Source organism: Barbus barbus (assembly GCF_936440315.1).
Source record: "Barbus barbus genome assembly, chromosome: 17".
NCBI lineage: Eukaryota > Metazoa > Chordata > Actinopteri > Cypriniformes > Cyprinidae > Barbus > Barbus barbus.
This window is the reverse complement of record NC_136745.1, coordinates 9,840,917-9,856,312: the sequence shown is the minus strand read 5'-3', so window position 1 is coordinate 9,856,312 and position 15,396 is coordinate 9,840,917. Positions and strand designations below refer to the sequence as shown.

Sequence of the window (15,396 nt, the reverse complement as noted above, 5' to 3'; positions counted from 1 at the left end):
AAAAAAAAAAACACACATTAAAATAAATATAGCCGACTTCCTGTTGGTCGTAGCTAATGACTGTAAATTAGAAAGTTGTCCGGATTAATAAGAACAATTTATATACCGAGTTTGGTGTCTGTAGCTATCATATATATATATATATATACAAATGAATAATTATATACCATTTAATGTTGATCAATATTAATTCCAAAATGTGTTAATATATTATTAAATTTTAAAGTTTATCTTTTGAACATGACTATTTTTCTAACATTAAAAAGATTAATAAATGCTTTAAAAAAAATTGCTCTTTGTTATTTCATACTATCATGGAAGAATTAACATGCTGTAAAAATATATTTTTCATTGTTAGTTCACGTTAATTAATGCATTTCCTAATGTTAAGAAATGAGACCTTATTATAAAGTGTTATCAAAATCTTTAATGATTTATAAGCATTTTTTTAAGATTTTAAAAAACAGACCCTCTCTCTCTTTCTCTCTCTCACCCACTGCCTCAATCCACACTCAATCCACACAGTCACTCACACAGTCACTCACAGCCCACCCCCACCCCTCACTCAGCAGCAGTGACAGGGAGCTCTCACTCAGAGGCAGGCTGGCAGGGAGCTCTCACTCAAAAGCAGCTCTGATAGTTTTTAAATTTTCTCCTCCGCATAGTGTATTGTAAATTCATGAAATTAATCACATATTCTCAGACTGTATTGTTCTGTGTATGTAATTTTTTATGAAGTGTTTGGAAGCTTCTCTTAAAAGATAAAAAAAAAAAAAAATTATCTTTTTTACTGTAACTTTAATAAATTGCCATTAAATCATCGTTCAAGATATCCTAAATACGTCCGCAATTTAGCATCTTCAGTATTTTGGCATCATGATAAAAAATGTTTGGTGTGATTTCCGTGTTTCTGCTTGGAGGAGTATTAATTTGTTTACAGCCCGTTTTTAAAAAAAACCCACATTAAAATAAATATAGCCGACTTCCTGTTGGTCGTAGCTAATGACTGTAAATTAGAAAGTTGTCCGGATTAATTAGAACAATTTATGTACCGAGTTTGGGGTCTGTAGCTAAAACTAACCCCCTCATTTTTGACAAAAGGTGGCGCTATAGAGTGTCTCTTCCACGCCCGTTTATGAGCTTTTTCCAGTGTCTAACTATCATTAATACTCATATGTGTGTTGAGTTTCATGACATTCTAAACATGTTATCTGCCTCAAAATCACCAGAAACGAATTTTCAACTTTGACACGTTGCCATGGCAACATAATTTTAGATATCAATCTTCCCTTCACAGTTTTACATCGGCCGTGTTTTGACATTATTCTGGTGAAGTTTGAAGCAAATCGAGTAAAAGTAAGATGCTGAATTCAAAGCATTTTGAAAACGACACACTTCCTGCAGCCAGTTGGTGGCTTTGGTGAAGTTTGATCTACATCATACAATGTATGTGGACGTTATTAGGCATTTCCTGGGTCTCATTTTTCGCCATAACTTCATCGCCTCGCCACGGGCAAACCGTTCGACATATCAAAAATATCTTCGCAATTTAGTGTCCCCAATGTCTTGAGATCATGTTCACCGAGTTTGGTGGCAATCGTATGGAAATCCTCAGAGGAGTATATCAAATTCCAGAGCATGCGCTTTTTAAACAGCCCTGAATAGCCGACTTCCTGTTGGGCGGAGCCTAAGACATGCTGCACGGAAGTTGTTCAGCTCAATGAGTTCTATATGTGTACCGAGTTTCATATGAATACGTGCAAGTATGTGTGAGCTATACATCAAGTTTTCTGACAATTTTCCAGGGGGCGCCGTAGAGCCCCTGTGCCACGCCCGGGTCCCAGCCTCAGCGGCGTCCTAATGGCCGCAGGTTCCAATGTGCGTGCCAATTTTCAAGAGTTTTCGGGCACGTTAAGGCCCCCAAAAGTGCCCGGATAGTCGAAATAAAAAATAAAAAAAATAATAAATATAGCTGCGAGCAGCGATGACGGGCCCAAGCCGTCAGCATACGCCACCCCGGTGGCATCGATAAAACGGTGCCCAGCGAGCACAAGCATCACAGTAACCCTCTGGCAGTTTGGTTTTAAGGGATACGGCAATTAAAGGGTTAATCCAAACCATCAACTCTGTGAAACACACACACACACAGAACATATAAAACTTTAAATTCTGTGAAAATATATTTTTCATTGGTAGTTGATGTTAGTTAATGCATTTACTAATGCTAACAAATGAGAAATTATTATAGTTACCAAAGCTTTTAATGATTTATAAGCATTTTTTAATGATTTATTTTTCCATTAACTAACATGAATAATTTTTTCTAACACAAATTAATAAAGTAAAAAATATATTGTTAATATTTAATGTTATTTGTGAATTAACCAATGTTAAAAAACAACATTATTTAACTGTTGTTAATTTACATCATTAATAAATATATACCATTTAATGTTGATCAAAATCAATTCCAAAATGTGTTAATATATTATTACATTTTAAAGTTTTATCTTTTGAACATGACTATTTTTCTAATATAAAAAATATTTTGTTCATTGTTAGTTCATTGTAAGTTCATACTATCAATGAAGAATTAACATGCTGTAAAAAATATATTTTTCATTGTTAGTTCATGTTAATTAATGCATTCACTACTGTTAACAAATGAGACTTAATTATAAAGTGTTATCAAAACCTTTAATGCTTTATAAGCATTTTTTAAGGATTTTATTGAGAAGTTTAAACAGACCCTCTCTCTCTCTCTCTCTCTCTCTCTCTCTCTCTCTTTCTCTCTCTCTCTTTCTCTCCCCCTCCACACTCACTGAACTCACACAGTCAGTCACCCACCCAGTCACCTACCGCAAACATTAGAAGCACAGAGACAGGAGAACTCTGATAGTTTTTACATTTTCTCCTCCGCATAGTGTATTGTAAATTCATGAAATTAATCACATATCCTCAGACTGTATTGTTCTGTGTATGTAATTTTTTATGAAGTGTTTGGAAGCTGCTCTTAAAAGAAAAAAAAAAAGAAAAGTTTTCTCTTTTTTACTGTAACTTTAATAAATTGCCATTAAATCATCGTTCAAGATATCCTAAATCCGTCCGCAATTTAGCATCTTCAGTATTTTGGCATCATAAGAAAATATGTTTGGTGTGATTTACGTGTTTCTGTTTGGAGGAGTATGAATTTGTTTACAGCCTGTTTAAAAACAAAACCCACATTAAAATAAATATAGCCGACTTCCTGTTGGTCGTAGCTAATGACTGTAAATTAGAAAGTTGTCCGGATTAATAAGAACAATTTATGTACCGAGTTTGGTGTCTGTAGCTATCATTATATATATATAAACATTAATAATTATATACCATTTAATGTTGATCAATATTAATTCCAAAATGTGTTAATATATTATTACATTTTAAAGTTTATCTTTTGAACATGACTATTTTTCTAACATTAAAAAGATTAATAAATGCTTTAAAAAAATTGTTCTTTGTTAGTTCATACTATCATGGAAGAATTAACATGCTGTAAAAATATATTTTTCATTGTTAGTTCACGTTAATTAATGCATTTCCTAATGTTAAGAATTGAGACCTTATTTAATGATTTATAAGCATTTTTTAAAGATTTTAAAAAACAGACCCTCTCTCTCTTTCTCTCTCTCACCCAGCTCCTCAATCCACACAGTCACTCACACAGTCACTCACACCCCACCCCCACCCCCACCCCTCACTCAGCTGCAGGCTGGCAGGGAGCTCTCACTCAGCAGTCTAAGAGCTCTCTGATAGTTTTTAAATTTTCTCCTAAGCATAGTGTATTGTAAATTCATGAAATTAATCACATATCCTCAGACTGTATTGTTCTGTGTATGTAATTTTTTATGAAGTGTTTGGAAGCTGCTCTTAAAAGATAAAAAAAAAAAAAAATTATCTTTTTTACTGTAACTTTAATAAATTGCCATTAAATCATCGTTCAAGATATCCTAAATCCGTCCGCAATTTAGCATCTTCAGTATTTTGGCATCATGATAAAAAATGTTTGGTGTGATTTCCGTGTTTCTGCTTGGAGGAGTATTAATTTGTTTACAGCCCGTTTTTAAAAAAAACCCACATTAAAATAAATATAGCCGACTTCCTGTTGGTCGTAGCTAATGACTGTAAATTAGAAAGTTGTCCGGATTAATTAGAACAATTTATATACCGAGTTTGGTGTCTGTAGCTAAAACTAACCCCCTCATTTTTGACAAAAGGTGGCGCTATAGAGTGTCTCTTCCACGCCCGTTTATGAGCTTTTTCCAGTGTCTAACTATCATTAATACTGATATGTGTGTTGAGTTTCATGACATTCTAAACATGTTATCTGCCTCAAAATCACCAGAAACGAATTTTCAACTTTGACACGTTGCCATGGCAACACAATTTTAGATATCAATATTCCCTTCACAGTTTTACATCGGCCGTGTTTTGACATTATTCTGGTGAAGTTTGAAGCAAATCGAGGTAAAAGAAGATGCTGAATTCAAAGCATTTTGAAAACGACACACTTCCTGCAGCCAGTTGGTGGCGCTATAACTTTCAGTCATAATAGTCACATCTATCCGATCGGCATCATACAACGAACAAATCACTGAAGTTTGATCTACATCATACAATGTATGTGGACGTTATTAGGCATTTCCTGGGTCTCATTTTTCGCCATAACTTCATCGCCTCGCCACGGGCAAACCGTTCGACATATCAAAAATATCTTCGCAATTTAGCGTCCCCAATGTCTTGAGATCATGTTCACCTAGTTTGGTGGCAATCGTATGGAAATCCTCAGAGGAGTATATCAAATTCCAGAGCATGCGCTTTTTAAACAGCCCTGACTAGCCGACTTCCTGTTGGGCGGAGCCTAAGACATGCAGCGTGAAAGTTGTTCAGCTCAATGAGTTCTATATGTGTACCGAGTTTCATATGAATACGTGCAAGTATGTGTGAGCTATACATCAAGTTTTCTGACAATTTTCCAGGGGGCGCCGTAGAGCCCCTGTGCCACGCCCGGGTCCCAGCCTCAGCGGCGTCCTAATGGCCGCAGGTTCCAATGTGCGTGCCAATTTTCGAGAGTTTTCGGGCACGTTAAGGCCCCCAAAAGTACCCGGATAGTCGAAATAAAAAATAATAAAAAAAAAAAAAAAAAAAAAAAAAAAAATATAGCTGCGAGCAGCGATGACGGGCCCAAGCCGTCAGCATACGCCACCCCGGTGGCATCGATAAAACGGTGCCCAGCGAGCACAAGCATCACAGTAACCCTCTGGCAGTTTGGTTTTAAGGGATACGGCAATTAAAGGGTTAATCCAAACCATCAACTCAGTGAAACACACACACACAGAACAACATATAAAACTTTAAATTCTGTGAAAATATATTTTTCATTGGTAGTTGATGTTAGTTAATGCATTTACTAATGCTAACAAATGAGAAATTATTATAGTTACCAAAGGTTTTAATGATTTATAAGCTTTTTTTAATGATTTATTTTTCCATTAACTAACATGAATAATTTTTTCTAACACAAATTAATAAAGTAAAAAATATATTGTTAATATTTAATGTTATTTGTGAATTAACCAATGTTAAAAAACAACATTATTTAACTGTTGTTAATTTACATCATTAATAAATATATACCATTTAATGTTTATCAAAATCAATTCCAAAATGTGTTAATATATTATTACATTTTAAAGTTTTATTTTTTGAACATGACTATTTTTCTAATATTAAAAATATTTTGTTCATTGTTAGTTCATTGTAAGTTCATACTATCAATGAAGAATTAACATGCTGTAAAAAATACATTTTTCATTGTTAGTTCATGTTAATTAATGCATTCCCTACTGTTAACAAATGAGACTTAATTATAAAGTGTTATCAAAACCTTTAATGCTTTATAAGCATTTTTTAAGGATTTTATTGAGAAGTTTAAACAGACCCTCTCTCTCTCTCTCTCTCTCTCTCTCTCTCTCTCTCTCTCTCTCTCTCTCTCTCTCTCTCTCTCTCTCCCTCCACACTCACTGAACTCACACAGTCAGTCACCCACCCAGTCACCTACCGCACACATTAGAAGCACAGAGACAGGAGAACTCTGATAAGTTTGAAAATGTTCTCCTCTGTATAGTGTATTGTAAATTCATGGAATTAATAACATATCCTCAGACTGTATTGTTCTGTGTATGTAATTTTTTATGAAGTGTTTTGAAGCTGCTCTTAAAAGATAAAAAAAAAGAAAAGTGTTATTTTTTACTGTGACTTTAATAAATTGCCATTAAATCACCGTTCAAGATATCCTAAATCCGTCCGCAATGTAGTATCTTCAGTATCTTGGAAGCATGTGAAAAAATGTTTGGTGTGAATTGTTGGTTTCTGCTTGGGAGGAGTATGAATTTGTTTACAGCCCGTTTAAAAAAAAAAAAAAACACATAAAAAAAAAAATAGCCGATTTCCTGTTGGTCGTAGCTAATGACTGTAAATTAGAAAGTTGTCCGGATTAATAAGAACAATTTATGTACCGAGTTTGGTGTCTGTAGCTATCATTATATATATATAATCATTAATAATTATATACCATTTAATGTTGATGAATATTAATTCCAAAATGTGTTTATATATTATTACATTTTAAAGTTAATCTTTTGAACATGATTATTTTTCTAACATTAAAAAGATTAATAAATGCTTTAAAAAAAAAGTTCTTTGTTAGTTCATACTATCATGGAAGAATTAACATGCTGTAAAAATATATTTTTCATTGTTAGTTCACGTTAATTAATGCATTTCCTAATGTTAAGAATTGAGACCTTATTATAAAGTGTTATCAAAATCTTTAATGATTTATAAGCATTTTTTAAAGATTTTAAAAAAACAGACCCTCTCTCTCTCTTTCTCTCTCTCACCCACTGCCTCAATCCACACAGTCACTCACACAGTCACTCACAGCCCACCCCCACCCCTCACTCAGCTGCAGGCTGACAGGACCTCTCACTCAGAAGCATTATATCAACTCTCTGATAGTTTTTAAATTTTCTCCTAAGCATAGTGTATTGTAAATTCATGAAATTAATCACATATTCTCAGACTGTATTGTTCTGTGTATGTAATTTTTTATGAAGTGTTTGGAAGCTGCTCTTAAAAGATAAAAAAAAATAAAAATTATCTTTTTTACTGTAACTTTAATAAATTGCCATTAAATCATCGTTCAAGATATCCTAAATCCGTCCGCAATTTAGCATCTTCAGTATTTTGGCATCATGATAAAAAATGTTTCGTGTGATTTCCGTGTTTCTGCTTGGAGGAGTATTAATTTGTTTACAGCCCGTTTTAAAAAAAAACCCACATTAAAATAAATATAGCCGACTTCCTGTTGGTCGTAGCTAATGACTGTAAATTAGAAAGTTGTCCGGATTAATAAGAACAATTTATGTACCAAGTTTGGTGTCTGTAGCTAAAACTAACCCCCTCATTTTTGACAAAAGGTGGCGCTATAGAGTGCCTCTTCCACGCCCGTTTATGAGCTTTTTCCAGTGTCTAACTATCATTAATACTCATATGTGTGTTGAGTTTCATGACATTCTAAACATGTTATCTGCCTCAAAATCACCAGAAACGAATTTTCAACTTTGACACGTTGCCATGGCAACATAAGTTTAGATATCAATATTGCCTTCACAGTTTTACATCGGCCGTGTTTTGACATTATTCTGGTGAAGTTTGAAGCAAATCGAGTAAAAATAAGATGCTGAATTCAAAGCATTTTGAAAACGACACACTTCCTGCAGCCAGTTGGTGGCGCTATAACTTTCAGTCATTATAGTCACATCTATCCGATCGGCATCATACAACGAACAAATCACTGAAGTTTGATCAACATCATACAATGTATGTGGACGTTATTAGGCATTTCCTGGGTCTCATTTTTCGCCATAACTTCATCGCCTCGCCACGGGCAAACCGTTCGACATATCAAAAATATCTTCGCAATTTAGCGTCCCCAATGTCTTGAGATCATGTTCACCGAGTTTGGTGGCAATCGTATGGAAATCCTCAGAGGAGTATATCAAATTCCAGAGCATGCGCTTTTTAAACAGCCCTGAATAGCCGACTTCCTGTTGGGCGGAGCCTATGACATGCTGCGCGGAAGTTGTTCAGCTCAATGAGTTCTATATGTGTACCGAGTTTCATATGAATACGTGCAAGTATGTGTGAGCTATACATCAAGTTTTCTGACAATTTTCCAGGGGGCGCCGTAGAGCCCCTGTGCCACGCCCGGGTCCCAGCCTCAGCGGCGTCCTAATGGCCGCAGGTTCCAATGTGCGTGCCAATTTTCGAGAGTTTTCGGGCACGTTAAGGCCCCCAAAAGTGCCCGGATGATTGAAATAAAAAAAAAAAAAAAAAAAAAAAAAAAATATAGCTGCGAGCAGCGATGACGGGCCCAAGCCGTCAGCATACGCCACCCCGGTGGCATCGATAAAACGGTGCCCAGCGAGCACAAGCATTACAGTAACCCTCTGGCAGTTTGGTTTTAAGGGATACGGCAATTAAAGGGTTAATCCAAACCATCAACTCTGTGAAACACACACACACACAGAACAACATATAAAACTTTAAATTCTGTGAAAATATATTTTTCATTGGTAGTTGATGTTAGTTAATGCATTTACTAATGCTAACAAATGAGAAATTATTATAGTTACCAAAGGTTTTAATGATTTATTTTTCCATTAACTAACATGAATATTTTTTTCTAACACAAATGAATAAAGTAAAAAATATATTGTTAATATTTAATGTTATTTGTGAATTAACCAATGTTAAAAAACAACATTATTTAACTGTTGTTAATTTACATCATTAATAAATATATACCATTTAATGTTGATCAAAATCAATTCCAAAATGTGTTAATATATTATTACATTTTAAAGTTTTATCTTTTGAACATGACTATTTTTCTAATATTAAAAATATTTTGTTCATTGTTAGTTCGTTGTAAGTTCATACTATCAATGAAGAATTAACATGCTGTAAAATATATATTTTTCATTGTTAGTTCATGTTAATTAATGCATTCCCTACTGTTAACAAATGAGACTTAATTATAAAGTGTTATCAAAACCTTTAATGCTTTATAAGCATTTTTTAAGGATTTTATTGAGAAGTTTAAACAGACCCTCTCTCTCTCTCTCTCTCCCCCTCCACACTCACTGAACTCACACAGTCAGTCACTCACCCAGTCACCCACCGCACACATTAGAAGCAGTGACAGGAGAACTCTGATAAGTTTTAAATTTTCTCCTCTCCATAGTGTATTGTAAATTCATGAAATTAATCACATATCCTCAGACTGTATTGTTCTGTGTATGTAATTTTTTATGAAGTGTTTGGAAGCTGCTCTTAAAAGATAAAAAAAAAAAAGTTCTCTTTTTTCTGTAACTTTAATAAATTGCCATTAAATCATCGTTCAAGATATCCTAAATCCGTCCGCAATTTAGCATCTTCAGTATTTTGGCATCATGAGAAAAAATGTTTGGTGTGATTTCTGTGTTTCTGCTTGAAGGAGTATGAATTTGTTTACAGCCTGTTTAAAAAAAACCCACATTAAAATAAATATAGCCGACTTCCTGTTGGTCGTAGCTAATGACTGTAAATTAGAAAGTTGTCCGGATTAATAAGAACAATTTATGTACCGAGTTTGGTGTCTGTAGCTATCATTATATATATATATATATAAACATTAATAATTATATACCATTTAATGTTGTTCAATATTAATTCCAAAATGTGTTAATATATTATTAAATTTTAAAGTTTATCTTTTGAACATGACTATTTTTCTAACATTAAAAAGATTAATAAATGCTTTAAAAAAAAATTGTTCTTTGTTAGTTCATACTATCCTGGAAGAATTAACATGCTGTAAAAATATATTTTTCATTGTTAGTTCACGTTAATTAATGCATTTCCTAATGTTAAGAAATGAGACCTTATTATAAAGTGTTATCAAAACCTTTAATGCTTTATAAGCATTTTTTAAGGATTTTATTGAGAAGTTTAAACAGACCCTCTCTCTCTCTCTCTTTCTCTCCCCCTCCCCCTCCACACTCACTAAACTCACACAGTCAGTCACCCACCCAGTCACCCACCGCACACATTAGAAGCACAGAGACAGGAGAACTCTGATAAGTTTGAAAATTTTCTTTTCGCCATAGTGTATTGTAAATTCATGAAATAATCACATATCCTCAGACTGTCTTGTTCTGTGTATGTAATTTTTTATGAAGTGTTTGGAAGCTGCTCTTAAAAGATAAAAAAAAAAAGTGTTCTTTTTTACTGTAACTTTAATAAATTGCCATTAAATCATCGTTCAAGATATCCTAAATCCGTCCGCAATTTAGCATCATCAGTATTTTGGCATCATGACAAAAAATGTTTGGTGTGATTTCCGTGTTTCTGATTGGAGGAGTATGAATTTGTTTACAGCCCGTTTAAAAAAAAAACACACACATTAAAATAAATATAGCCGACTTCCTGTTGGTCGTAGCTAATGACTGTAAATTAGAAAGTTGTCCGGATTAATAAGAACAATTTATATACCGAGTTTGGTGTCTGTAGCTATCATATATATATATATATATATATACAAATTAATAATTATATACCATTTAATGTTGATCAATATTAATTCCAAAATGTGTTAATATATTATTAAATTTTAAAGTTTATCTTTTGAACATGACTATTTTTCTAACATTAAAAAGATTAATAAATGCTTTAAAAAAAATTGCTCTTTGTTATTTCATACTATCATGGAAGAATTAACATGCTGTAAAAATATATTTTTCATTGTTAGTTCACGTTAATTAATGCATTTCCTAATGTTAAGAAATGAGACCTTATTATAAAGTGTTATCAAAATCTTTAATGATTTATAAGCATTTTTTTAAGATTTTAAAAAACAGACCCTCTCTCTCTTTCTCTCTCTCACCCAGCTCCTCAATCCACACAGTCACTCACACAGTCACTCACACCCCACCCCACCCCACCCCTCACTCAGCTGCAGGCTGACAGGGATCTCTCACTCAGAAGCAGTCTAAGGCTCTCTGATAGTTTTTAAATTTTCTCCTAAGCATAGTGTATTGTAAATTCATGAAATTAATCACATATCCTCAGACTGTATTGTTCTGTGTATGTAATTTTTTATGAAGTGTTTGGAAGCTGCTCTTAAAAGATAAAAAAAAAAAAAAATTATCTTTTTTACTGTAACTTTAATAAATTGCCATTAAATCATCGTTCAAGATATCCTAAATCCGTCCGCAATTTAGCATCTTCAGTATTTTGGCATCATGATAAAAAATGTTTGGTGTGATTTCCGTGTTTCTGCTTGGAGGAGTATTAATTTGTTTACAGCCCGTTTTTAAAAAAAACCCACATTAAAATAAATATAGCCGACTTCCTGTTGGTCGTAGCTAATGACTGTAAATTAGAAAATTGTCCGGATTAATAAGAACAATTTATGTACCGAGTTTGGTGTCTGTAGCTAAAACTAACCCCCTCATTTTTGACAAAAGGTGGCGCTATAGAGTGTCTCTTCCACGCCCGTTTATGAGCTTTTTCCAGTGTCTAACTATCATTAATACTGATATGTGTGTTGAGTTTCATGACATTCTAAACATGTTATCTGCCTCAAAATCACCAGAAACGAATTTTCAACTTTGACACGTTGCCATGGCAACATAATTTTAGATATCAATATTCCCTTCACAGTTTTACATCGGCCGTGTTTTGACATTATTCTGGTGAAGTTTGAAGCAAATCGAGGTAAAAGAAGATGCTGAATTCAAAGCATTTTGAAAACGACACACTTCCTGCAGCCAGTTGGTGGCGCTATAACTTTCAGTCATAATAGTCACATCTATCCGATCGGCATCATACAACGAACAAATCACTGAAGTTTGATATACATCATACAATGTATGTGGACGTTATTAGGCATTTCCTGGGTCTCATTTTTCGCCATAACTTCATCGCCTCGCCACGGGCAAACCGTTCGACATATCAAAAATATCTTCGCAATTTAGCGTCCCCAATGTCTTGAGATCATGTTCACCTAGTTTGGTGGCAATCGTATGGAAATCCTCAGAGGAGTATATCAAATTCCAGAGCATGCGCTTTTTAAACAGCCCTGAATAGCCGACTTCCTGTTGGGCGGAGCCTATGACATGCTGCGCGGAAGTTGTTCGGCTCAATGAGTTCTATATGTGTACCGAGTTTCATATGAATACGTGCAAGTATGTGTGAGCTATACATCAAGCTTTCTGACAATTTTCCAGGGGGCGCCGTAGAGCCCCTGTGCCACGCCCGGGTCCCAGCCTCAGCGGCGTCCTAATGGCCGCAGGTTCCAACGTGCGTGCCAATTTTCGAGAGTTTTCGGGCACGTTAAGGCCCCCAAAAGTGCCCGGATGATTGAAATAAAAAAAAAAAAAAAAAAAAAAAAAAAAAATAATAATCCTTAGAAGAACAATAGGGCCCTGCGCCTTACTGGCTTGGGCCCTAAAAATAATAATCCTTAGAAGAACAATAGGGCCCTGCGCCTTACTGGCTTGGGCCCTAATAATAATCCTTAGGGGAACAATAGGGCCCTGCGCCTTACTGGCTTGGGCCCTAATAATAAAAATAATAATCCTTAGAAAAACAATAGGGCCCTGCGCCTTACTGGCTTGGGCCCTAAAAATAATAATCCTTAGAAGAACAATAGGGCCCTGCGCCTTACTGGCTTGGGCCCTAATGAAGCAAGACTCCGCGGTCCTGTGAAAGCGGGTGACGGTGTGATGTTGAGCTTCTTCCCTGACTTCTCTCCCGCGACGGCAAAGAAGCGAAGCTCCTTCAGTACAATACGGAAGGAATTGAAAGAGGCAGGTCTGCAGACATTTCTTCAGCATCCTGCTACTCTGAAGATCGTCATGAAACACGGCGAGACCAAACTAATGCACTCACCGGACGAAGCGCCTCAATTCCTGAGCTCCATTCCCGCTCCTCATTCTCCTGGGATGGACGTGGCATAAGGGTTTGATAATATTGAGTGACTCGACTTCTGATTTATTAATCTAGATCTTCATGTGTCAATCGCTACTGGCAGTTCTTCATGTAAGCAAGGAAACTTGGTATCACTAATGTACAGTTTTCAATGTACATGATACAGTTATTTATGTTTAGTTATGGAAAGTACATATACTCTTTTTTTTTTAAACCCCCACTTTATCACTCGTGTGAATTCTAAGTTATTCTGTTCTCTTATAATAGGACTAAAGGCAGTGTTCTAAAGAATGGTACTGGCTGTCATGTTACTGTCACTGATTAAGACAGGGGAGGGCGGCAGTCTGTAAAAGTTTTACGGGGTGGGTTTTCTTTATGTTAATGGGTTTTTAAAGGCAGACTTGAGTTAATTCATTTGCAGTGGTACAAATTTCTCTCATTTGTTCAGTTCACTTATTTGTTTGATAGTAATGACTGAAATTAATATAATAAGTTGTAATGTCAATGGTTTAAATGGCCCCCATAAACGTACAAGTTTTTTACAACTACTGCACGAAAAAAGGTTGACAATGCTTTAATCCAGAAAGCTCATTTGTGGATGGATGATGTTCATAGATGCAATAATAAATATTATGAGGTCGTCTCTTTTGCTGCGACTGACAATAAAACTAAAGGTGTTTTGATAACTTTTTGAAGAAATGTAAATATTTCCATTTTAGACAGAATTGCCTGTACATCCCTTGTGAAAAGTAATTCTCCCTGATCCTAACTGATAACTCCGTTGTTTCTGCTTCGGTTGTTTGCTCTTTTCTCCTCGTACAATCACGCAGACCATTGTCCATAACAACTATCTGGTCTAAGGATATCAGTGGTGACTTACGAACTTTGTTTTCTTATCAGATTTGGGAGACAATCACATCATCCTTGCTCCATGGGGGGCACTCGGTGCATTTTTTTTTTTTTGTCGTTTTGTTTCTTCTCTTTGATGTGTAGTTTTTGTATTCATGTATGTTATTTTTTTTCTTTCTTTTCATGTACTTGAGTTTGCCTTTTAAATAAAATAAAATAAAAAATTGTTGACAAAAAAAAAAAAATGGTAGTAAAATCACTGCTTCAAATGGATAAGAGCATGTTTGTTTGTGTGTTTGTCAGGTTGTTCTATGCCGCTGGGAATGGAGCACAGGTTGATTCCCAGCAGCAGCATCAGCGCCTCCTCATTCTTAAACAAGTGGTCACTGTCCTGGAGTCCCAACCTCGCTAGACTCCACCAGGAGGGGCGAGCAAATGCATGGAGACCCAAGGTATCTGTCCATCCATCTTTCTATCTATCCCTCTGTCTATCTACCTGTCTGTCTATCTATTCAATCACTGTATGTTGTTCTTAGAGAGAGTGAAAGGGAATTTTCTTTCTACACTGTGTGTTTTATAAGCTCATTGTGAGAGTTTCCTCTATCCTGTCTGTCTGTGTGAAAGTGAGGCGATCCCTCCATTGTCTCACTCTCTGTATGGTTTTTAAGTTATCGCTATTTCTACTTCCTCTTTGAGCTGCACAGAGAGCCAAGCGCTGTCAGTCAGGTGGATTTATGAGTTAATAAGTGTGATTAAGAGCATAGCTCCATTGCACATGGAATTCTGTTCGGCATAACAACTTTCAATTTATACCTGCAGAAATCTGTGCTTCTTAAAGGTGAAGTGTCATTTTTTTAAAAACAATATGCTTAGAAATTATAAGTCATGAGGACGCTGTAAGAAAAATGATCCATTTGTTGTTAGATTTATCCACATTCATTCTGTACATGGATGTTTGTTTCTCTTGAGTGTGAACATTCATTACTGTAAAAAATTGTTAAACTGATCATCTTCTATGTTGTCTCTTTCTGTCTCCCCTCTCTTCTTCTCTGGTTCTGCAGACTAATAACCCTCATGAGTGGTTACAGGTGGACTTTCTCTCTGTGAAGAGAGTGACCGGGGTGGTCACACAGGGGGCCCGATCCATCCTGAAACCAATGATAGTCACTGAATTTACCATCTCTATTAGCAATGATGGTTACAAATGGTCAAGTGTGAAGGAGCAGGGCACAGACAGTGAAAAGGTACTGCTATATCTGTGTGTATTGAATGATACCAAATGGATTTTGCCTCACGAAAAAAAGTCCAAGTTGTATTTCACTCAAAAATAACAAAACTAAATTTTTCCATAAAGACTTTTTATTGCATTATGGCATTATTTTCTTGATAATTAAGCACATTTCCCCACGAAATTCAAATGTATGTGCATATTTATGTCTATGTAAAATAAACATTTATGGAGGATTGGCT

At 35.2% G+C, this 15,396-nt stretch overlaps 1 protein-coding gene across 1 annotated transcript in view; it reads left to right on the top strand.

The window, feature by feature from the left end:
• The window catches only part of LOC306883409 (coagulation factor VIII-like), a 42,088-nt gene that overhangs the window by 25,577 nt on the left and 1,115 nt on the right, over positions 1–15,396 (top strand). The window contains exons 23-24 of the mRNA XM_079438642.1: positions 14,230–14,378; positions 14,988–15,170. Of these exons, the coding sequence (XP_079294768.1) occupies positions 14,230–14,378; positions 14,988–15,170 (332 nt within the window). The remainder of the gene's footprint in view (positions 1–14,229; positions 14,379–14,987; positions 15,171–15,396) is intronic.